The sequence below is a fragment of the Aythya marila genome, assembly GCF_965140915.1.
Source record: "Aythya marila genome assembly, chromosome: 5".
In the NCBI taxonomy this organism is placed as follows: Eukaryota; Metazoa; Chordata; class Aves; order Anseriformes; family Anatidae; genus Aythya; species Aythya marila.
In genome coordinates this window covers 54,875,098-54,900,763 of record NC_139046.1, presented here as the reverse complement: position 1 = coordinate 54,900,763, position 25,666 = coordinate 54,875,098, and the positions used below count along the sequence as shown (strand labels likewise).

The window sequence follows — 25,666 nt, the reverse complement described above, 5'->3', positions numbered from 1 at the left end:
AGATAGAGAGACAGCTTTTTTTTTTTCCTTCTCCAAATTAGGCTGGCCTATTTTATCGTTTCCAGCTAGTAATCCCTTACTGTTTACCATATGAAAATGGTGCCATCAACCTTCAACAACTTTTCTCCTAAGTGTCAATACAAAGTGCCTTGTCCTCATTCCAAATGTGTATTTTTACACTTACCCATTTCTAGATATTCATAGAATAGGCCCAAGGCTCCAAATGTCTGCAGATCGTGGTCCTGCTCCCAGCGACTATACAAATTTTCTGGATTATTTCTGGCTTTCCGTCGTCCCCACCAGTTACAAATCCAACTGCACATGCAGAATAAGTTAATAATGAGACAAGTAGATCAAGGATCCCTTTTTTTAAACAAACTCCTTGTTGCAATACATTTTTACAAACATAGCTTTCAAAAAAGAGGCAAAAGCCTTTATAAAACAGCCTACTTCCTATGCAGTTAATTTGCATAGACTATTTTTCATAAATTTGTCATATGGAAATGCTCACTAGCCAACGCTAGTTTCCAATAATTTCCTCTGTCCAGAACACAGGTATCTCAGTGTACTCAGTGTAAGAGAACTTACGGTACAATGGCCTCTTGGATATTTCCCCAGATCTGCTTGCCAGCCATGACTATGGTGAGTTGTGTCGTCAATTCAATCAAGCAGCCTGCAGGATCACACTGATAGAGACAGATTGGAGGATTAATGGACATGAATAACTGACATTAGCCAGATAAAATACATCTTAGGCTCTATAAGTGAATGAAAGGAGAGAAGTTCTTAAAGATTATTAAGACAATGCTTAATTTTCACCTGGACTGCCGGTTAAAATAACCTTTTCACCAAGGCTGTTAGAGAAGGACATTAAATGCTCAACATGCTTGATAAAGTGCATGCTAAAATGTCATGATCAAGAACTCCTACCTCTTCATTTCGCCAGCGATTGAACATGTATGTGTATGCACCTGGGTAACCAACAAACTTCCCTTTGAAGAATGCCACATAGAAGCAGGATGAATAGTAGTTGACAAACTGGAACAGGAACATTTTCATAGTGAGCCTGTTTTCATACTCCATATGAGTTCTGGGAATCTCTGTGAAACCAGAAAACAGTAACTTTATTTTCCTTTATGCCCTTAAAAGGGTAAAGTTTCATAAATACTTATCACCCACAGTGCCTTTACATCCCAGAAGAAATGTAAAACAAAAACAGCCCTCCAAACGTAGTTCAGCAGATGAAGCACCTGTCCTCAGACACTCTACCCTTAATGACAATGCAATGTTCTGAGTAGGCAGGCAGGCGGAATTCCTTCTTGAAATGTTTATTGGCTTCTTGATACTATCTGCTATCACTTGTGCCTGTTTCTGAGATGAACTATTTGGGGATGCTGCATCTCAAACATCAACTAGCAGGGGCTCCTAGAGTATGATAATTCTAACGTTGGCAATGCACAAGATAAGGAATATTTTTGCATTGTGGCAGAAGAGTATGTTACAGTACTGCTTCTTCAATGTGTAGTATGTATGCAACTTAAATTGACATCAGGCCTCCAAATTATGAAGCTCATAGTGGGGGTGAGGATACAGGCTGCCCAGGAAAGCGGTAGAGTCCCTTTCCTTAGAGGTATTTAAGAGATGTGTGGAGGTGGCAATAAGCGAGGATGTGGTTTAGTTGATGGGACTCAGTAGGTCAGGCTGATGGTTGGACTTTGTGTTCTTGAACGTCTTTTCAAACCTAAATGATTCTGCCATCTTGGCAGCAGTTAACATCATTAAGACTTGGCTTGAAATTTGGCTGCTTCCATAATCACATTTTCCATCATATTTATATTTTTAAGGTATCAGAGAGCCCTAAATACAGTATTTATAAAATGGTAACATGCAACCAGTTTAAGCTGGAAGAAAGGGGAAGAAAATAAACCACAAAAATTGAAATTCCTATGAATTGGTCAGGATCTGGCAGACACGTTGACCTCACCTGCCATATGGTACAGTTATTTCACATCTGAGTAATGTTTTCAAGTTTGGCGTAAGTTTGCATGACTGAAGAACAGGCAGTATTTACTAGGATCCTAAAAGCAGGGCACTGTAGAGGATGCAGTAGTCAGAAAGGTAAGGAGGTCTTCCTAGGATGCAGCTCATGAAGATGTTTTCCTTGTCAGTGGGTTGTTCAAATGCTTACATCAGATACTCAATGTCCGGAACAGAAGAGATAGGTTGTACATGTTTGTCCAGAAGCATTATCTGGCCTAGTCTTTTTTTCAAGAATTTACGAGTTAAGGGAGCTAGAACAGACATTCCTGACGGAGGTAGTCAACATTTCATATTCCTATCCTCTGCCACTTCTCTAAACCTTAACTGCAGGCTCCTAAAGCTGCCGTAGGAGGGCAGCAGTTCCACAGAAGTAAATAAATGACTTTCCCTCTGCATCGGCTAACTGCTGACAGGGCTGACAGTTGGGAAATCAATCCTCCACGCTTCGAAGCAGGAAAACAACATAACAGCCTTCATGCTCATAAATCGTGCCTTTCAAGATAAAAAAAAAAAAAAAAAAAAAAAAAAAAAAACCTACTAAAAATTTGTTATTTTTGCTAGGGGCAATTTTACTTATTACTTGTTCTGTTTTTCCTTGGTCTAATTAGGCCAAGTGAGGTAAGCAATACACATCTGAAATGAGATGGGCCAGAATTAATCAAAATGAAGCCAATACAACATCCCAGTAAGTTTCTGCAACACACACTTTCCAATTCTTAATTCCACTTGTAAAATGTCATTAGAAGAGATCACCCAACTGTTTTTATGACAGCGGTACATACCGCAAATATCCAATAATTTTCAGCTCCCTACATGCCCCATTCCTGCTGAATATTCTGTGAGCATGGCTTCTTCTTGTGAAGCACCTAAAAGGCCTTGGATGTATAAATCGTTCAGGGCAAACAAACAAAATACATAGAAAGGTCCCTAGGGAAGGACATATCCACCAAGCAAGCAGCAGTCGAACAAAACCTGCCACAAAACTAAGAGATCTTTCTGCATCTGCCTTCCAGCAGGCTTCTCCAGCTCTGGAGCAAGTCTTCCGAAAATAATGCTGCCAATGGCTGTATCCACAATGACACATCCTCGGCCCAACTGCTCCTCAACCTACTTCATCTCTGCCATGAATCTAATTCCAAATTTGTAAACCCATACCTAAGAGGTGTATAAAAAAAGAAAAAAAGTGAAATATCTACACTGCCCTATCCCCCATTCTTCTACTCTCCTTTCTCCCCCCAAAGTAACAAACATGATTATTTCATCTTTTGTCTAGAAACAATATCTGTTGAAAAGCTGCAATCTCTTCTTAAGAATACATCCTCAGGATTTCTCATTGAAATACTGGGAAGTCAGGACATTTTTAACTCTGTTTGGTGACTCTAATGTAATGCACAATGAATTTTTAATTATATTCTGAACTGTGATCACCTCTGCCTGACTAGTTTTAATATATGCAAACATTGTAATACGATAAAGAAGTTTATGGTAACTATTCAAATGCAAGGAAAATGTTTAGCATGGCCATGGATACAACTGAGTCATTGTTGCTAACCACAAATTCATGTCCAAAATTACTGAGAACCCGTAGACAGTTGGACACGATGGTTTTTGCAGGTCCCTTCCAACCAAAGCGATTCTCTTCTAGATAGCTCCAAGGTCTAGCCACTCCTTCAGAGTTCTGTCTTCATTTACACTGCTTACCCATATCAGTAATCCAGATAGCTATTCTCTCATATATGAAATTCAGTATCATGATGATGACAAAGTTCAGGCAAGAGGCTGTGACCGAAGTTGCCAGCTGAGGGGTCAGTAATCCACTGATGGGCTGCAGAGTTTGAGCGTTTTCCATGAGGCTGGCAAAGGCAGCATACACTGCAAGACGATACACAATCACGGCTATCATGCTAGCTATGATCAGAGACACCTAAGGAAAGGACAGAGATGTCAGACACACACCTCAGTACAGCTATAACTCATGCACCTTTTGAATTAAGTCCATCAACATGCTTTATACTCTAGATTTTATTCTTAAGGGTATGAGTTTAGCAGCACTGGAAAGCAAAATACACCACAGGTAAAACACTTGGTTATATTACACACATTAAGGCTACGATAATTCTTTTGTTAACAGAAGTAAAGCAGACATTCAAAAAAATTGTGCAGAAGGATACAAACTCAAAAATGGAGATGGAAAAGACAGGTTAGATTGTATTGTCCACCCTGAAATTCACTCTACAGTTATTTCTATAAAGAAATATGTTGTAACTTCATTGTAGTGAATAATATATTTTTTTCACCTTTACTGCACATTTTTTCCACTGTTGCTTGGTAATGGCATATAAGCCAGAGAACAAGTAAGCCCTATTATAAAACGTCACATCAATTTACTAGTTAATGACAGATTTTCAAGGTTTCTTATCTTTGTCCACTGAAGTGAACTGCATTTTGCATGACCACGGGAAATCAGCAGGACAATAATCCAAGGGAAGCTAACACATTAGTGCATGTGTTAATGCCATAATTAGTGATGATCAGTAACTGTGGTAAGTGTTAATGGGATAATTTAAAGAAGATGCTCACCCAGAACAACACTGTAGTTCCTGAGATGCAGAACCGCACAGCCTGGCTAGTTAGAGGCAAGTAAGGCTCCATCTCCTGAAACAGTCAAGCAAGCACAGCATAGTTCACAAATCCATAAACTTATTCCAACATCAAGCAGCACACAGAGCTCTCAATAGCTGTGGGAAAGTGACCACATCCAAGGAAAACCACTCACAACCCCTCTCTCTACAAGGGCAGGTATGACATCATTTTGAATGTGCTGAACAAAAAAAAATTCCAAAAAGATCAGGACGAAAGTGGCTGTAACAATGCTAGAAGTCAAGACAGTACCTGGAAAGAATGGTTAAACCTTTGCAAAAATCAGTCAGTAGCTGAAGGAAAAAGACCAACTGCTTCATTGCATGAAGAGGGCAGAACTGTAATGCTAGGTCAGCTGCCATACAGCACTGAGTTCAAAACTGGACTGGTTTTTAACAAATCATTTGTGTCAGGGTTTCTTAATGATCATCTAAGTGGATGTACCATGCTTTTCCACACAGCCAGAAAGCATTTTCTTCCACTCCTTCAATATACTTATTTTTGTATTGAAGAAATGGCTGCATTCATTAGTTGCCAGTCGTTGCTGCAGCATCAGGCAGCTAGGTCTTACCCAAAAGAGTATTCCCACATAGCACAAGAACAGTTTGCCATGTTCGTGAAAAGTTTTCTCTTTCGCAACCAATTCTAATTCCTAAAATACCAGATCACATGTTAAGAAATGATTATTTCAAAATCCATGCCAATAGAAAAAAATTAGCGGCAAGTAATCTGAATTTGATAAATCTTTGGGCCAGGGTACTGTAGCATACTTCTTTTCCTCTTGGAGGAAGGAACTTGGATTGCTACAGGCCAGCACAATATCAATCGTTCTACTGTTGCTTTTTGATGGCAATATTCTTTAGCTAATTATCAGGTTGATACAGATGTGACTGTTACAGGTGTAATTTGCTGTACTCTCATGAGAAAGTAAAATATACTGCCTGTATCTGCCTAGAGTATACTTATTAAGCACATTTATCAATAAATACTTTAGCCTCTGATTATTACATTTTTTTTTATTATTATGGCAAAAGTTTGAGGCTATATCAATAGAACCACAAAAACAGCTGAAGAGAAGTTATGAGCATAGCTATCAGGTGACTTTAAATAGGCTCATAATGTCTTATACCTATTATGCATTAATAAATATTTATGTTCTATACTAGGGAACAAATATCTTGCATTCTAGGCTACTTGAACAGTTTTCTGCTTTGGAACACAATACAGGCAATAATATGCAATGACTGAGGAATTTTGAATGGAATGTTATTTATTTAAATAGAGATTCAACTGTAATCAGCAAAGGCAGATTTTAGTTATGATCTAGTTAAATAGTTCAGGATGGTATCATCACTGTAAGGATGATACCAATACAATTTTAATAGCAAATGAGATATTAATTCCATCCTGAAGATGGCAAATTTCTATTTCTGTGCACCTTGTACCTTGAATCATGGCCAGGAGTAATTTAGAAATAGTTTTCTGGTAGAAGCAAAGCTAGCCTTGGGACACAAGAAACTCAGTGACCTGTATCCATATCATCTTACCCAGTCTGCAGAATTAATTTTTTTTCAATTACTGTTCAGTATTACCTATTATCTAATGAAACGGAATTATGCTAAGGTGTGGCTAAGCTGTATGATCTGCTGTAACTGGGCACTGATAAAAGATCATTGCTAGACCCTGCTGCACAAAAGCTTCTGAAAATCTACCAAGGTAATAAATGTGTATGTCATAAAATAGAGGATTATGCAGTCACTGAATTTTTATGGCAGCTGTTAATGCATAGTTATAAAGAACAGAACAGTGCACTATCTCAGTCTTCGATAAGAAAAATATATCAAGGTCCAATTTCTATTTCTTTCCTAAATCAATTCCAAATAAGCCATCTGCAAGATCTGCATGAATTTAGAGAGAGAATGGTCTCTTCCCTCAAGACAGTTACACAAATGCACCTAACCCATGCCATCTTGGGCTGCCATCGGCTGTGGCCAATTCACCTCATCAGACTACAGGTTTTGGACCCTGCCACTTGTAACCACTGCTCACGAGACAGTCTATCACTTCCTTGTCCTCACACAACTGCTGCAGTACGTTATCTCAGAGCACGAGGGCCCTGAACTGCCTCTGTGATTCCCTCTGCTCTTTCCTTCCACTGCAGCTGAACCACTGTGGTTCAGTTGGTTTTTGTTACTGTGCAGTTATGTAAGAAAGTGGAGGTTTTCAACTTAAGCATACACAGGGAGGCAAACTAACAAGTAGTATCTGCAAACTAGCAGGTAGTTATCTGTTTGCAATTAGCTGAACTAGCTCATCAAAAATTAGGGTTTGCCTGAAGGAATTTTCCTGAGTTTGCAGAAAACAACACCTTGGCAGAGATGCGCTCAAAATCATAGTGCTTCTCCTCTAAGATCTGCGTGACTACAGCATACAAGTTGCTAGTATAAGAACACCAGCATTAATACTGTATGTGCAGAAGGAGAAGGAGAGACAGGAAAAAAAACTTGTATATGCTAATTTTACTTCTCGTATCTCCTAATAATTAAGTAGACAGCCTTGAAAGACAGGCCTACTGCTTATAGAACAATGCTCTGGCTAAGATTCTGTTTCTTTTCTGAAGACTGGGTCACCTTATTATACTCATGACTAGTGAAAGCAAATTATTTATAGACAGCTCAAGGAAAAGCAAGGTTGATTTCAAAATACTTCAAATTAAGGTGGTAGATGTTGTATTGGAATGCAACCAATCCCTAAATTTGTCAAATATCTCCTTACCTAAATTAAATGTAAATTAAGAAGAGTTCAATAATGCGGTTAATTATATCTCTATTAGATTTCAGACAAAAGTCTTCAGCAACTTTCATTTCTCTAGTGTTTGCCAAATAACGTGTTTGTGTGCCAAAAGAAAAAAAACACAACTAGCCACGCTTGCAAATCTTTAGATTAATAAGACTGCTCTTGCAAAGGAGTGAGAAAGGATGCTTTTAAATGTGTGAAGATTTCAGCCTGATATCTTGATGTGTGAAGAACACCATACAGATGGTGAAAGATGTAAACTCCACCTCTGTATTCCCGATTTAATATATCTATTTCCTGTGGAAATTAAAATCATTAGAGAATAATTAATGAAGATTATAAACACACCCCAGAAGCAAAAAAAAAAAGTTCTAATTTACTCTCTGTCAAAAACCTAGACAACAAAGACATCTGCAGGAAGACAACCACGGTCTAACGGGACGTGCCTGTCACATGCAAGAGGCTGATGTACTGAGAACCCGCAGTTACTGGTAACCTCAGACAGGAAAGCAGTGCAGCTACACTACGATGGTGCTGTGCCCTGAAACACAGGGCTGTCAGCTGCAGGACTCACTGACGATAACAAGGCTATGCTGCTTTCAGCAAAGCTCAGTAGTCACCAAGCAAATGCCTTCAGTGAGAAAACAGTGTGTTACCAAATGCTGCTTTGGTATTCAGTGCGTTCAGTGAGGCTGTAGAGGGTGTAGCTGGGATCATGTTCTACAAATGTATGCCATGCTGATTGCCATGACAAATGTTGTGTGGAGATCTAGTAGCTGAGGGCCTGCCCTACTCCAGTAAGGAAGTAGGGCTGCTTACATATCACAAAAATTTTTACCTAGCAATTAGATACAGAACTCAAGCACTATCAAAATTATCTTTCGGTACATAACTGAATTTGCATTCATGTCCACTCAGGCAATGTACACTACCAGTAAGCTACATTACCTGAGTCACAGGATTCTTCTTCTTTTGGGTGCATTTTGCCTCGTACTCTGGCCTCAGCTGGAGTTGTTGCTGCTCCTCTTCAAAATCAACCAAATCCCACTCATATTTCAGTCTAGCTTGCCGCCTCTTCCAAAACTCCAAGAAAAGAGTAACTGCAATTTGGAAGTGTTAAAGTATAGTTTTAATAGAAAAGCAAACAATTTTATGAACCAAGTTAAACCTGGTTCTACATTGACTCCTATTCTGCAGTCTATTATTTACTCTCACGATGTGACCCATCTATTTTTAATGACTATTGCATTTCAAAGCTAAGACCATAACACAGATTAATTATGTTAATTAATTTAATTCCAGAAATGGATGAAAAGGAAGGTGCCAAGACAGAAAAAGGCTATTTCCATGGTTATGACAACCATGTTCAAGTAGTTTTAATTCTCATATGCAAATAGCAATACACAACTAACAGAGGAACTGTGATAATTCAACTAACTGCTTGCACATAGATGTATAACACATGAACAATTACTACAAATCAGCAGAATTGTTTTCAAACTGTACATTTGAAGGATTTGTTTTGCTTTTTGATGATTGTTTGATATTGTGATCATTATAGAGACAGGGAATGTCTTATGCTTTTCATGGTCAAGAATTAGTTTAGCTTAAGTTTGTTTTTAAATATCAGAGAGAACTGATTTCGTATATAAACAACTACAAAATTTATACTATTATATGATGCTCAAAAGGCCTTTTATAAACTACTTCAAAATATAAACCTTTGGTAATCTGACGGCTCTTATTTGAGCTGGAGAGACTTTATGGTTCATACAATCACAGGAAACCTTATCTTGTGCAGTTCTAAAGTCTTTTGATGGTACTTCCTGAATGAGTAATCCATGCTTAAAACCAAGAAAAGCTGAGGAAAACAGCCATACAAAATCAGCTTATTCAAAATTGTTTTGAGATATCTTTGAAAAAGGTTTGTAGTTCCATCCTTTGATAACATATACAAGAACTGACCTTCCATTCGCACAAATGTCTGTGTGCATTACTGAAAGCACTGTATCCCAACTGAACATTTAAGTATATTTCATATTCATCTATTTGTGTGTGTATGTGCATATATATACACACACACATATATGTATTTGTCTTTTTTTTTGCATGGGAGGCAGAATGTTAAAACGAAGCCATTCACCCTCTCTTCTTCACACCTCCAGTGTACCCAAGCAGTTTGGCCAAGATCTATTTATTACTTAACTTAAAACTTGTTAGCAAATGTACTCACCCCATATGCCCATGAAAATTGCAAAAAATAGAGTCGCCACGTTGTCAAACAAATGGGAATACTGCAACAGAACACATAGGAACAGTTCAGTAACAAAACAATGCTGATCAAAAGTGATCAAAACCGAGAAGTGGCTGAAGAACCCAATACAAACCTCTGAGGACTCACAGGTGGTGTTTAGTCTCCAGTACTCACACTCTCGGTCACAAAGAGGACACATAATGATTTCTCCTCCAATTGCTGGGTCACAGATTTCTTTGCTGAGGACAAAAAAGTTGCACAGTGTTTTTGTAGCATCTTAAGAGCTGTTACATAAAAGTCACTCCCCAAAAAAGAAAAGCGTCCAAGTTGGATTTGTTCAAAGCTCAGTATTTGCAGCTTCACAGAGAATATGCTAAGACTCGTCATTATCAGTGGTGTTAACTTGTAGTCATTCAGGGCAAGCCACATTGAAGCAGCTGCTGCAAGAAAAAGAACGAGCTCTTTGCTTGGTATGGGCTTTCTGATTTGTTACTGAAAAAAAATCAGGTGTGTAAGGAGCTGTACAGCACTTGCACTGCTTTCAGGTGACATACAAGCCACGTTATTTTCCATCGAATTAGTAATGTGCTCGTAACACCTTTTCTAAAAGGAGAGGTGTTAACTCAACTTGGATATCTTTAGTGTGACTTGTTATTTCAATTTAACGACTACACTGAGTGAATTTTACGATCCTGCGTATACTTGAACATGTATAGCAGTATTCACAGGTCAATTCTGAACATAAGTTATGCTTGAGACACGTAAGTCTCAAAATGGCATGATACAATAGAATGGGTGCAGTGATATTCTGTGTAGAAATGTAGGTTAAATGCCTGTTGCTGAATTTTAATTTATAAAACTATCTTTTACACTTAAAACTCAACATTTTCTCAAATCCTTATAAAAAACAGTAAGCTATGAAACATCACACCACATCCCTGAATGTAGTAAATCTTGGGATCCTTGAAGAAACAAATACAATATTTATTTTAAAACAAGCAAACTCTGGCTTCTGAGATCATTGAGCCATCTCTGACAGTAGAATACTGCTGATCTGTACCACACTCGTGCTTTTGGTAGTCAGTAAAAACGATAACCTACGTAGAAAGGCCAATATACTACTCTGCAAGATAGATTCAAATATAAAAGCATAAGGCAACAATTAACACTTGGAAAAAAAAATTGAGAAACGTCAGTGGTATTCTGTAGATCTTATGTGTTGCATGGAATCCTATATAAGAAGTTGTTGCCAAACTGCAATAAAATTTTGCTTTTCACCTGCAAGCCAAGTCTTGCTAGTTAATAGTTACCAGTTCTACACAGGCCGTCCACCACTGTTTAGGTCAATACAGATAGCCGAAGAATAAATTTGTCTGCTTTGAGTATAAAAATTTGTTATTTTTCTACATGAACGATGTTTTCATACTGCTTAACTTTTACCATTATAAGGCTAGGAGATTTCAACATTAAGCTTACCTGCTCATATTTTCATCCATTGTAAACAAGCCATAAAGAAAGCAGATTACGCCGACAACTGCTGCAAGGAATAGCATCTCAGTGTAAAATCCGAGCCAGGCAAAATAGATTCCTATCTTCTCACCGTAGTATTTCCTGAATACAACAAAGAAACAAAACCACAACCATCACAACTGAGTAGGGGATACAAAGCACAGTTTAAAACTGCAGTAGAACAAACTATCCAGAATCAATATAAAACAGTTGGCAAAATTCTCAGGTAAAATAAGAAAATCCATGGACATACGCTCATAAATATTATACTGAAAGCCAGCTGTTGCAAGTCATATAGGTTGAAAGAACAAAACATGGTCTCCTTTGAAACCCCACTCCAGCAGGAAACTATCTTTAAATCCTTTCCATAGGATAAAGCAAGCAAGATTTACTTTTTTTTTTTTATACTGATCACACGGTTAGAATTAAAGAGTAATTTATCACAGAGACAAAACTGGTTGTGTAATGGAAGTGCTAACTGTAACCCATGAATAAAGCAATGCAGTTGTTATATAAATGTGAGTTGAATTCAAGAAATGTTGGGTAAGGTTAGTTTCAATTGTGGTTTAATGCTGAATTAAGAGTCAAGCTTCAGAAACTGATTTTATCTATATGTTTTCAGAACTATGTTGAAATTTCCAAATTTCAAACCCATTTTAAAAAATTGTGGCAGATATTTATGATGAAATTCAAGATATTCTTTATATGTCTTCATCTACATCTAACTATCTATAAGGTATCTATCAGGAGTGCTGGCTAGGTTGTATGAGGCTTAATATGCAGCACAGCACATTTCCATTTGCTAGTAAAAAAAAAATATGCTGCGTCCTCCAAAGTCCTACAACCCAATTACGTGTCCAATTCTCATCAGATCTTCATCTTACAAGTGGTAAGAATTTCCCAGCTGGAAACATCTACAAATCAGTATGAGCTTGTATTACAGTGAACACCAAATAAATATGATAAAACCCATATGATATTTTACCTGATGAGATCCAAAGGCTGCTCTTTGTAGAACCGTAAGAAACGGGCCCACTCCATATACAGTGTGTACCTCTCATTGTCACAGTTTGGATCACTTGCTTTTTTCCAGTACTGACACTGTGAGCAAATCAGAGGAAAGGCAAAACAGCTCATCGACAGATTCAAACACTAAATTGAAAGAAGCGAGCATTAATAATGATGTACACCTCTTAATTTTGTGCCAGTTAAGATAATCTAATATTCACTCAATCACACATCGCTTCAGTACTTGAAATAGCAACCTCTTCATATATGTAATGTTTTAAGATAATATGCATTTTCAACATGAAGTTGACCTGTACTATGTAGCCACTTCATGTTTTCTTACACCAATGTTGTGCTAGTACAACACTGGCACTGTGGACTTGTTTGCTCCAGTAGATTACTGCAATAAATGGTTCATTCCTTTACACTGGTGTAGCATATGGAGCTGCAGAAATTCAAGTTTCTCTGAAATAGAAAACCACTGTTTAACTCCTGCTTCACTAAAAAATGATGTAAATTTAAATCCTGTTTTCTGTAGTTCAGAATCAGGCTTTCAATATAAATTCCACTGGCAGTAGCATTTCACGGAGGGCTGTAACCTAGGGGGATATAAATCAAAGCTGGTTCCAGCCTCTAGACATTGCACTATAATGCACTCAGTGCTGTGTTTTTTGAAGTTGGAATGCAAGGAGGAGCAAAATGAAATTCTGACACTAATTGACTTCAGTAGTGGTCATCACTATCATGTATCTACCCGCCAAATACCAAGGAAACATAGGATCTTGGTCAGTTTCCTAGAAATTAAATGGCATAAAATTACCACAGTTTCTCATAGCTCTTTTAATTTTATGCCATAGAACTCAGCTGTTTAGAAACATTTGACAGTTCAGTTTGTGATCTTATTTTTCCTTTTTTTCTGAATGCTTCTTAATCACCAAGAAAAGCATGCAAATTGTTTTTTAAGTAGAAATCAAGAAGTATAAGTAACACAAATTTTGCGTTCTCAAACTATTTTAAAGTATTAAATAATTTGTCAATTATTTGTAAGGCTATCTCATGATTTGGGAAGTTTGTTTAACAATTTAAGGTTGATTGTATGAGTATAGAAAAGGTAATTGTACAACTACTCTTTATTACCTGCTTTTTGGTACTCCCAACACTATGACGTACTTTCCAGCAGCAGTACAGCCTAGACTCTCATCAGCTGAACTTATCCCCTGTAAACCTACAGAATGTCCATTTATCCTTTTTTTCTTTTTTAAAAAGGGATCTTCCTAACATTTTACTGCATAATCTGTATCATAAACATTATAGTATATTCCTGTGCATTAAGTTTGCTACAAATTATGTGACTGACTTTCAGTTACACCCCAGAAACTCATCTGTAGGTAGAAACATTTCAGCACATAAAAGCCAAACGGTGAGGCTGGCAGATATTTCTTGTGAATTGTAAAACAGAATCAATTACCAGGACAAACTGAAGGGTTTGAGTACATTTTCATTTCTGCTGGAAACGGCAATGTCACAGTAGGTAAAAGATTAAAACATTGGGAAATGCTCGAGGGAGCTGAAAGCTAAAATACTTACATCATGAAGAGGATATGCAGCTGAATATGTGCCATTATTTAGCAGTCTTTTAATTCCAAACTTTTTCTTTCCTTCTTCTGTTCCATATGGACAACGTGTAAGAATATAATTAACCTGAGATTTAAACACATTAAATTCAATCCTTTCCTGCTTTAAGGCTACTTAACAAAACCCTACAGTGGCTGTGCACTGTGTATAATCTGCAAGAATATACAAAGGAAGAAGTATTTCTTCACAAGGCCTGACCCTGTGAGACTGCGAAGGGCAAACCTGCCCAGTAAAGTCTAGAAGATCCACTCTCACAAATATTATTTCAGCATTCTAAGAAAAATGAGCAGATATTGTGGCTTCCTCGTATTTACCCACAGAGATAACACTTTATATACTCCTTCCTTGCATGTATATTCCTACGGTCAGTGCAAATCAACTTGTAAATGGAAGTAGACAAATTCATGTACGTACTATTCTGTTTCTCATGGATGGTGAGAAGAAAGTGCTCTCATCGTTAATGAGGTACAGCTCCTGCTTCTCCTTGCTGAATGGTGCAGTGAAATAATCCGGCTCAGGGTGCATCACCTTCTCAGGAAGCCTGAATGGTGTAAGCATACAGTCCAAGGGGTTCTCCACCATCGAGGGAATATCATTTTCCTTGATGGGAACTTTAATGTTCAGCACTTCTGCGTATGTGATCAGAACCTCCCATGGGGCATGGATCTTGACAAAATAAATCTTGCCATCTTCAGATTCCTGCCCCGGAAGAGTTAAATCTGACATCAGACTACACTGTGCTTTATTGAAAGATTTATCAGAACACTTGTTATACACAATTTATTTCCTTTTAAATATTTTTCTAAGCTTTCAAAAAAAAGATTTTCTTTTTTAGGACTTTCTTTTTTTAAACACTGAATAGCCTATCTGGGTGGTTGACTGAAGACACAAATAATCTGTGCACTCCTAAATGCTCACAAAGGCTTTTCAGACTACATTTATCTTGTACTCTGAGGCTTGAACACACTCATTACATTCTGAGTGCATTCAAAATGCAAGGGTTTGCTGTGCAGGGCTGGCCACTTGGCAATCCAGCTGTCCTTCAGGCCACCGTGGTAGATTTTAAAGCTGCTCTGTTTCCTGGAGGGGGCAGTTTTCATAGAGCAGAGTAGATCACACAAGACTACTTGCAACAACATCCCATCAAGAGCTGCAATATCTGGTACAGCCTTACACCTACGATAAGGAATAATCTTATTGCGGGCCTCACCCCACAGCGCATGTCCTTGTAGCATTGCTCAGCATGTCACACACACACACAGAGGAGATAACAGCAATCATATTTTAACATATTGCTCAATGAATCTCCATCTGTGGATGTCACAGAGCCTAAACTTCATCAAAAAGTTATTTTGCTCCACTCAGTCTCTGGCAGGAAAAAAAAAGGTGCTGACTGTCAGCACCCTCAGTTCTCCACTGACAAAGTAAACAATGACACTAATCAACCATCCTGATGTTGTTAAACCAGGGTGCATCCTCAGTGTAATTACAACAGCCAGTGAGCATGTGTTAATCTAGTCACCGAATTCCAAGTTGTTAGCTGAGATTAAACCTAGCTATGAACATACTTCTTATTTACGTGGTTTAAGCGAATTCACAGCTATTTTCAAACTGCTTTCTTTTTGTTATAAAACCGAAAGCATTTAGTTCTTCCTGAAACAAAATACCTTTCTTTAGACAATACTTAAGAGCCTGCCTGGAAAAATATCTCCAATAGACACATGTACTTTTTTTCACTTAAGCTAGTCACGCTCCATGAAATCTGCTAGAATCTCATCATTTTTCTAACAAGGCAAAGTGCTTTATGTTTAGTCATTTACAGGTTTCTTTAGTACAAATTTTTCTTGAGATGCCTTTTTATTTGTTACCTTCTTGTCTTCTGTTTCTAGTTCTAAACCAGCCTTCTGCAGATTGCTCTCAAATTCTTTTCTTCTTTCCTGCAGAGACATAAACGCACATTACTCACCCATGAAGTCAGTAACATAACTGATCAGTGACTGCGGGCTTCAGCTCCTTCCAGGGATCCTGATAAAGACCCCTTTACTCTACACAACCTCTGTAAAAGCAACCAGCCCAGCAGACACAAGCCAGCTGCAGCACACCAGTAGACTCTCAGCAGCACAAGGGGAATTGTGCTGACCCACTACACCAAACTTACGTGTTAGTTAGGAATAGGCTCGTAAGCTGTGCCACCCTGGAAAGCTGACAATTCAATTCTGGAGCACTGAGCATTTCTGAGTTGTTAGGAGGGTTATTATGACAATTCAGCAGTACTTCTAAGAGAATGGGAAAAACTGGATAAAAAGAAAAATCTTGGAAGTGTTTGAGAAGACTGCTCTATTATTGTTTACAGTGACATCTCGTCACCAGTTTAATGACCCTACCCGGTGCAGATGTTCGGGTACCCATTGCAGACCATTCAAGCAGTATGCCTCATGAACTATTTAGCTGTAAAACTAGATAAGAGTACAAAATCACCACGTGTAAGCCCACACGTGCTTAGTCTGTATAAAATCAGCATGGACTTGAAGCAGAGATAAGGAAACCTGCCTGTGGCAGTGTGTGATAGGTGCATGACCCCTGTGAGTCTGATGCCGAGGTATCCTGCTTCAACTCTGCTTCTTTGCCAAGTAATCCCTAGGCAGCGTCTTTAGGCAAGATCTCTTTCCCCTCCTTCTCTGCAGAACTTTTGCTCCTATTGGGAGACTGAATTAATTTCCTTTTAATTACATAACATTTGCTGAAGAACTGCCAGAACAACCACAAGTCATACTAAATATTGAGCTGTAGCCTCATTAGAAAGCACTAGCTAGACAACCAATTGATTTCTAGCTAAAACCTGCAGTGATGTGTGACACGTTCTCTACCATAGCCTTATACAACACACACCAAGAAGGAAAAAAAACAAAGTCTTCAGGCCGTTTTATGTTGCTGTGTTTCTGTGAGAAGCAAGCTGACCTAGTTACATCAGAGTTTGCATGAACTATTCAGATTAATGAATACAGACTGAAGAACAGGTTTAATGGCCCTCAGATCTATGCTAAAATGTGTTGCTGCATCTACTGTGTTACTGGCATTGCATTTTAACCTCTAACATCCGATTTTGCCAAATATCATTAGTTATTAAATTAGACACTAACCTAGATGAACTCTGGAATCATGTGAATCCTGAGGCGTACTGAGGCAAACACAATTCCGTGTATTTCTTTTAATTAATCTATCCCACAAACCTGCCTATGTGTACCTGTATTAACACCAAAGAACATGTTTGCTGACCTGCTGATCTAAGAGAAAACAATACAACTAGCAAGTGATTTATAATTACATTCAGAAGTGGTATATAAAAGCTGACATTCAAGCCTCGTATCCAAAGCTATGTGCTGTCCTGGCTTACATTTTCTCCAAACAAAGCACACTGCCATGCATTCTTGCCCTGGTATATGTTGGAGGAGAGAGATCCAAGCAAGTCAGCCCAGGGGTTCTGTGCTACCAGATGCTCACCAGTCAGCTCCTCCTTGATCTGTGCAGCCCAGCAATAGACAGAGCCAAAGGGTACGGCCCTGATTACTGAATTCTTCTTACTATTTATTTAGGATGATAAACTGAACTGCTCCAAAAGAAATTACGTTTTTTACCACCTTGCTCTCTTCTCATAAGCCACCTTCTCTGAAAGACGTGAATATACTGTACTTACTTTGCAGCCACTTGAAACAGCCATCTTTAAAAGCAAATCAATCTGCTAGAAAAACAAACAAAACTAAAACATTACTCCCCTTTCCTGTCAAATGCTGTATTTCTTCATATTGCTATGAAAGGCTTACATTGGACAAAATGTACTGTTGGCCCTGTGCCACTTTGTGTTTTTAATATATACACAAAACAATCGTAAGCTCGCTCCCTCAACCCTAAAAAGCCACACTCGGGACACATTCTTGGGATTACACTACAGACCCTGCCCTGCTGTCACAGGGGGTTGATGGAAGATAATCCCGTGATTAGGCCACTGATAGTGGGCTCGTTCCCCTCCCCACGTTTTGTTTAAATACAGTTCTTAAACCTCCCAGAAGCATCTGCAAAAGGCAGAAACCACATTTTCTGAGACCACTGTGGCCCACAAAGGATAGTGGGGGATACAGCCTTCACCTCTCCCAGCACGCTGTGGCTAACCCCCAGGCTGCTACAGGATGACTTTGCCTTAATGCATGCTTCAGCAGAATGAACCCTCCTGATAAGATTAACAAAGCAAGATCCGAAGTCCACCAGCACTAATATGCCCAGTGCAGATGCATCACTGGATAATTAGCTACTCAAGATATGTAGACAACTGTTCCAGATCTGTTCCTTGGTAACAATGCCGCTATTGCAAGTAAAAAAAAATAAATAAATCACTAAACAGAAAAATAACCCTTTTAAAGTATTCAACACATTGCTTAGTCAAACCCCTGCCTCCCTCCTTACTCTTCCCCTCCCTTCAGGCAGGCAACGCCAGCCTTACAAAAGCATGTCAGGATGCTCGGCCTTCTGACCACAGCCTCACGTAGGGCACTGGGAAACAACTACCACCTGCAGGAACAGCCACATGCTGCAAAGCACCCATGAATTCTGCACCCAGTTGCACCGGGCTTTTGCCAGCTCGCACCCAAACGGGCTGCATAGGGAGCAGCCCGCACCTGAGCCTGCTGCAGCTGCTGGCTCCCTGGCTTTGGGCTACCTGGTGTCAGAGCAGCTCCTGCTTTCTCCCAGAGATGCTGAAAAGCTGGAGAGGTCTAGATAATGTCTCTTTGTGTCTCCGTGTCCCATAGGGACAGGTGGAGTTTGCTTCCAGTAAACACAGAAAGCAACAATTACTCTGCCCAGAGATCCCAAAGTCTCAGTGCTTTGTTTTTTGTTTTTTTGGTTTGTTTTTTGTTTTTTTTTTGTGTGTGTGTCTGTGTGTGTGTGTGTGTGTGTGTGTGAAGAAATGCGCGTATAGGCAATAAAGATCACGCCTAGCCCTACCTGAATAGTTTCTTAAACATGTTTTTAAAAAATTATTCATTTTTCCATATTCTCATATATTTCATATACAGATAAAATACAATACTGCTGTCTCCTAGAGGTTTTAAGGAAAATACAACTTCTGTCTCACAAAAATGTAATCTTCATTTTTGTTTACAGAGACCTTGCGTTTAGGATTTATTCCTGTAGCTTACAGAAGGCAAATTCAAAACAGAGTTTAAGCTGGAGAGGTTCTGGGGAACATCAAATAAGTTAATGCATTTGTTCTGCATGAAGCTAAGGGAGAAGATGAACAGACCGCCTCTTACATCTGTATCAGAGCCATGGGGAAGCACACAAAGAAGTTTTTCATTCCTCTCTTAGAAACGCAGAATAAAGCTGTTTCCTCGAGACAAGGAAACAAAACCCTTTGTCACAACTGTTATTCTCTTCCTGTAAACATTTCTATTCTAAGCTCTTAGATTTTGCTGTATCATTGTACTACAGTAGAAGAAAAGCACGTTTCTTTCCAGCAACAACCATACAACCACAAGTCCAGTATCAAGCAAATTCCAAAGGCTGCACTGCGTCAATATTTGGATTTTGTTCCAACAAATACAACAGCACAGTACTTCTGAGCTGACATGTCTGTATTAAGTTACTGGCATATTCGTTGTATCAAGGCCTATGCTGAGCATAAAAATAGAGTAAATTTCACTTTCTCTGCAGATTCTCAAGAACTACATGAGAACTGATATACCGTAACACCGACGTCTCCACACCTGCCCAGTCTGGGAGCACAGAGCTAACCTGCAGAGCCACAAAACCAAGGCCTTCTTTCATGGTGCTGTCGACTCCTGCTGGTAAGAGATGTATGCAGAATGAAATCTCACAAAACTTCATGTAGGTGTACTACTCTCCTCCAAGACAGATGCTTCTTCATAACTAAAAGCATTTTTATGTCCAAGAGGAACCACAACGTTATCTTGGTTTTCCCCCCTCCACGTCAATCCTTCAGTAAATAATGACACCCAGGTACATGGTCTCTCGTCTGGCTATGATTCCATTTTCCTTCCAACTTGAAATATTACCTAAATAGCCTCCATTTCTTCCCATGTTTTATTGGAGTATGACTAATGGAAAATGTTTATTTTAAGAATTGCTTTCACATATTTTGCATGGATATCTTTTTCCTCTCTACACTGACTGGCCTCCTCTCCCTTCTTTTTAAAATGCATTTTGTTTTATGGTAGAAAAATAAATTAGCTAGGATTACAGCCCGACAAAGCCTGATAAAGCAGCAGGGTGAGTTTAAAAAAAGCACGCCTTTGTATAAACCTAGGATGCCACAGCTATAATGTAACACGGGTCTCCCAAGCAAGTCTCCCAACACGAGTAACTGAAGGTGGCAGACAGAGAGATGCCCAAGCAGGGAAAGGCATCAAACAGCTGATGACAGAGATTCTTGATTTTTCACGGTAACAGGAGTAAGAGGCAGGGGCTGTGTTCTACACTAGATCATATTTGCATACAAGTACAGGCAGCCTAAGTCTTGAACGAAAGCAGTATTTCCTCCATAAAGGAAGCAGTAAGCATTTATTTATTTATTTATTACCAGCCCAATCTTGCACGTTTTGTTCAAAGGAAATTATCATTTTTAATTATGAAACACTTTAATATGACAAGATATAGATGAAAAACATTCTTTACTTCACAGACCTTCAGTTTTGCTTCTGATTCTGTCCTAAGCTTTGCTATAATTTATTTTCTTCAGAAAGCCCTATCTTTCAGAATAATGCGATTACGTGAGAATGGCTTTTTGGTTGTGGTTTGCTTCCCTCCCCCTTTCTTTTCTAGAGCAAACTTTGGAAACATCTATTAGAGAGTAGTGTGCAAACATAACCCTTTCTGGCTCAGAAAACCCGCAGCAAATAACAAGGAAACAAACTCATTAAAAACCCTGCCTTTTTTTTTTTTTTTTTTTAAAAATGTTATGCTGTATGTAAGTTTATTATTCGTCCTGACCGCATCTTGTAGTACTGGATTTTTAAATAGCTTGAATTCAAGTATTGCTCAAATGTCAGTGAGAGCAAGGAACCAACACGTCATTTATTGATTCCGTCCACCCAATTGTTACCATTCAGGCAACTGGGTCTTGCTGACAAGTTCAAGGATGATGACTAATTGGAACTTCAGAGGGGAGCCTAAACTTGCTTGTTACTTAGAAGGTGGTTATGCTGTGCTTTGTTCCACAGGAGCTCTCTTGTGAAAGACATTTCAAATATTTTACTAAAGCAATGAGGATATATGTAGAGACAAACCAAACACAGGCAAAAGCTCAAAGAGGAGATCCTGCACTTGTTTTACACAGAGTAACAAAAAAAAAAATTTCAGTTCTTAAAAGGAAAATTACACGGATACTTACATGGACCTAGTTTTCTGTTAACTGAAGGCAAGGGTGAATAATCAAAACACAGCCCATTTGTATAAAATATATAAACAATGTTATCATTACTTCTCGTTTGGATAATGCTTTATTAAGAAGAAACTTCCCTTCATTTAACATTGTTTACAGATACAGTTCCAAAGCCTCAGTTTTTATTAGACTTAAATGAAGAAAGCAAAATCATTTGCGTTACTTGGCATTAAGCTGATTGTTTGATATACTGAGCAGCCTTAATCAATGGTGAGTGATCAATTCAGGAAATAAGGCCTCCAAAAATCTAGTAAAGTTGAGTCTCAATGCACAACAGTAACTTGCACAAATTTCTATACACAGAACAGCTTTTTCGGCCTCTGTAAAATGTTTTTACAAAGTTCAATTCCAGCTGAGTGTACTAATGTGAAAAACTTTGCAATGTGATACTCAGGTTAGGATAGATAAGAATCAGGAACATCTCAGAAAAGCAAACTTACCAGCTTTTTTTCCCATTCTTTATTAAGATCATCCACATAGGAGAGAACAAAATCAATTCTCCTGACTCCATCCCTGAAGAAAATTGAATCTTTGCTTTGATGTCTTTTATCAATCTGTGGAAGATATAGGTATATAATTAAAAATCAAGTATTGCTGTTGCTCTAAAACAACAGAGGACAAAGTAGTTTTCTCAAATTGCCTCCATTTTTCCGTTTCTTCATAGCTCAAGGTACACTCGGTCAAGTTTTAACAAGGCCTATATGCAGCTAAAATCATTTCCAAATTAACTGCCTGTATCCACAAATACCGCACGTATATGACTGGTCTGAAGGATAAATATTGTATATGTTAGTGTAGCCAGTGAGCTGCTATCGTTTATTCTTTCACAGTTTTTAGGAAGTGTCACAAATGATCACGACAAGTAATTGCTTCTGCTGTTAGTAGGAACACCACTCTACACCAAAGCAACCTAGTTCAGGGTGTCCTAGGGCACAGTTCATCAACTTGAAGCAGGTGGCAAAAAGTAAGCTCCATGCATTTTCTTCTACATAACACAATTCAAAAAGTCAACCGCCACAGAGAAATATGTCCCAGCAAGGATCACATACAAAACTAGCACACAAACAATACAGGGGTTACATTTCAAAACTGAGGAAAAAATAAGATAATAAAATGCATCAATGCAACAGGAAAATTAATATTCTAACAGATCAATTAAACTTCATGTTTTCATTCATATCAGCATGCCAGAATATTGGTTTAATAAGATGATCTTTTCTGATGAGTAAGCTAAAACAATTAATATTAAGCAAATAAAGACTATTGTCTCTCTCTAGAGGTTCATATAGCAAAGCTCTAGAAGGTAGTATGCTGGACTAAATTTGACTTCATGCTAAAGAAGCTTTGTTTTTTTGTTGTTAGACCACATCCATCAGCAAATCGACATTTAATAATAAAGGACCAAATTGGGTTTTCATTTTATTTGAGTAGGAGCCAAAAAGAGTAATTCAGGGAAATATGTCTCTGTCTGCTCCTTCTTAAATCATATCAAGATGCATGTGAAAAAGTTCTCTGAAAAAGCACAAAATATTTGCGACTGTGAACTCCCAGTTAACAGAAGACATCACACAGTGAAGCATGTTATTACTGCAGCCATCCAAGCCACTTGCAGTATCATTCATCACTGTTTTACCCTGAGACGTCGCTTCAGGAACAGATTATATCTCCTTCCACTCTGCTGGAATAACCAACAAGTAGTTAGTAAGCACATCACTCCTCTCTAAGACCCCAACTGGAGCTGCTTCCAGCGGTACCCCCTGCCTCAAGTTAGCGAGAAGGCTGTGGCCTTGAGCAAGCCAGAAGAAGCCTCCAGGTACTAGAAAAAGCACAACCACCCACAAACAGGATGGCCATGGATTTATTTATTTATTTATTTTTATTAAAGGGAGAACTGTGCTGGCATTCATTTCAAAAACAAACTCAAGTGCTTCAAAGTAGTAATTCTGAAAATCCTAATTGCCATTATTTGGACATTTAAGCATATTTTAAAAGACCAGTAAGAAAGTTTATTTGAATGTAATGCAAAGGTAAAAGCTCCGGCTAATGAATGGAGCACACATATTGCTATTACAACGATGCATTTGGGAGCAAAAATGCATTCTGGAGAATTCACGTATTTCTGACGCTATACCAGTCTTTTGGGAGCTACGAAGCTCTTCACTGCAAGTCAGAGTAACACAGACAGCTAAAATAAATTATTTCTTGAAAACGCCACAATCCTCTACTTTCTCTCTTTAGCAATTCTTCTGTTGTTTTTTGTTTGTTTCTCTTTTTTTTTTCTTCCCCTTGAGAAATATTTACAGCAGACCAATTAAGACAGGCTACTTCCTAAGAACTGAAATCAGGACAGCTACCTCTGAAAATGCTTTTGCTTCCAAATGCAGCACACAATGATGCAAGACTAAGATGCTCACAAAAATCACGGAATCCAATAAAAGAACAGCATTTTCTGTTGTGTGCTTACACTTTTGTCTGTAAAAAATAAGTGACTATAACTTGCAGCTGTTTAGATTAACCTGATTAGTGCATAAAGCCACACTGAAACCTAAACAGTATTACCAGTACTTCCATTATTCAATATTACTGAACCCTAAACTACATTCTAGTGATGTGTAAGGGAATCATCATCATAATCAGGCTACCTCAACCACCAATGTGTAAAGGCAGAGGGATGCTCACACAGACTTTGTCCTAGCAAACAACAAAGCCATATATGCTAAAATAAAATCAATAAAAATAATATGCTTCAAAAAAGCTCCTGCCAAATAAATGTCTCAAATTCTTTGGGGAGCATAGTTATAATTAGGTCATTCCACAAAACTGGAGTTATATTTTATCTTTAGTGCCTTCAAATGTTGCTTATTTTCCAAGATGTATCAGAGCCCAGCTCGGTCATTAGCCATTTCAGAAGGTGCAGTAGTCAGCCTTGGATCTGCTTTGAGAACAGCAACTAAGCAGTTCTCTCCTTCTTTACACAGAATTATTTATCATGGATAATGACAAGCCTACCTATTAAGCCCATAAATTATTCCTTTCCATTTTGCTACATTTGGATTTCACAAGGAAAAAAAGATCAGTCTTATATGCTCGTGCTATGCTGGGCATAAACGTGCACTTATAGGGCTGAAGTACCTGAAATGCTGATAATATGCATTGGTTGTATTTGTGAATCATAAAACATTATGAATGACTACATCTTACTTCTGAGCAGCTCTTTTCAGAGCTGTGTTCAAACTAAGTCATCTTGGACAACCTCCAGTTATTAAGTTATACCTCATCATAGCTGATAGTCTGTGATGTGCATCTTCTGTAATACCAGTAGCAAAATGAATGGTTCTCAGCGCAATACAGACAGCAAGCAGAAGCTTCGGAATAATTGAATAATACCCAATGAGGAATTGCAGGAAAAAAAATAATGAAGCTAGTCTCCTCTCAGAGGCATATGGTGAAAAACACAAGAGGCAACAGCCGCAAGTTGCAACAAGGAAAATTCCCACTGGATTTGAGGGAGTGGCTGAGCAGGAACAAGTACAACAGGTTGCCCAAAGAGACTGCGTCATCTCCATCCTCAGCGATAGCACACCGTGACCAAGCAAGGCCCCAGCTGAGCAACCCGATCCAAATTTCAAGTCCTTGCCTTGAATGGGAGGTTGGCCAAGGAGACCTCCAGAGCTCCCTTCCAACCTAAGTCATTGACTCTAGAAATCGTTACTGACAGTGTCCAGCATTTACCAGTACTTCCAGAAGATGAATAAAACCAGATTAATAAAGCAGATTTACAAGAACTACTCATTTTCCTGTAGGAACTTTTCAATTTTAATAGTCTAATAATCTCTGTAAGAGCTAAGTGTCTCCAGAGCATCTGGAGAGATCAACTAATTGAACACTGTAACAGTCTAGCACGAAGAGCTTATTTTTCTTTTTCACATAACTACCTAAGTACAAATTAACTGGATACACATGGAATTACATTAATATTAATAGTTGTTCCCAGAATTGTTAACTTCCATCTAGACATCTGTCCGCGGTTGGTGCGTTGGACCATGCTTAACCAACCAACCACCCACGTAACCGGACTGCGGTCCTGGCATTAGGCAAACTGCAGCCCCGCAGCAGGAACTCCTGACTCAGACAGGAGAGGTTGCCGGAAAGATTAAAACGTCAGCAGGGAAACAAAGAAAGCATAGCTCAAGACAAAAATATCACATTGACTTCTGCCCAAATGGATTTGGGTAGAGTGTATAAATGCCAGCAGGTGGTCATGCTCTGAACTTAAATCCATTAAAACTTCTGCACATATTAAATACTGTCCAAATACTTCACGAATAAGC

General features: G+C 38.5%; 1 protein-coding gene across 10 annotated transcripts in view; it reads right to left on the bottom strand.

The window, feature by feature from the left end:
• Positions 1-25,666, bottom strand: part of ANO5 (anoctamin 5) — a 54,212-nt gene that overhangs the window by 8,254 nt on the left and 20,292 nt on the right. For 6 of the 10 annotated variants that reach the window (XM_082762743.1, XM_082762745.1, XM_082762749.1 and 3 more), the window contains 14 exons: positions 21,776-21,889; positions 15,751-15,819; positions 14,297-14,581; positions 13,835-13,948; positions 12,225-12,391; positions 11,207-11,341; positions 9,864-9,969; positions 9,710-9,770; positions 8,425-8,576; positions 4,621-4,695; positions 3,742-3,964; positions 931-1,100; positions 589-686; positions 185-315 (listed from right to left, as the gene is read on the bottom strand). In XM_082762743.1, the coding sequence (XP_082618869.1) occupies positions 185-315; positions 589-686; positions 931-1,100; positions 3,742-3,964; positions 4,621-4,695; positions 8,425-8,576; positions 9,710-9,770; positions 9,864-9,969; positions 11,207-11,341; positions 12,225-12,391; positions 13,835-13,948; positions 14,297-14,581; positions 15,751-15,819; positions 21,776-21,889 (1,900 nt within the window). The remainder of the gene's footprint in view (positions 1-184; positions 316-588; positions 687-930; positions 1,101-3,741; positions 3,965-4,620; positions 4,696-8,424; positions 8,577-9,709; positions 9,771-9,863; positions 9,970-11,206; positions 11,342-12,224; positions 12,392-13,834; positions 13,949-14,296; positions 14,582-15,750; positions 15,820-21,775; positions 21,890-25,666) is intronic. The other 4 variants (XM_082762748.1, XM_082762750.1, XM_082762752.1 and 1 more) reach the window with 1 other exon arrangement.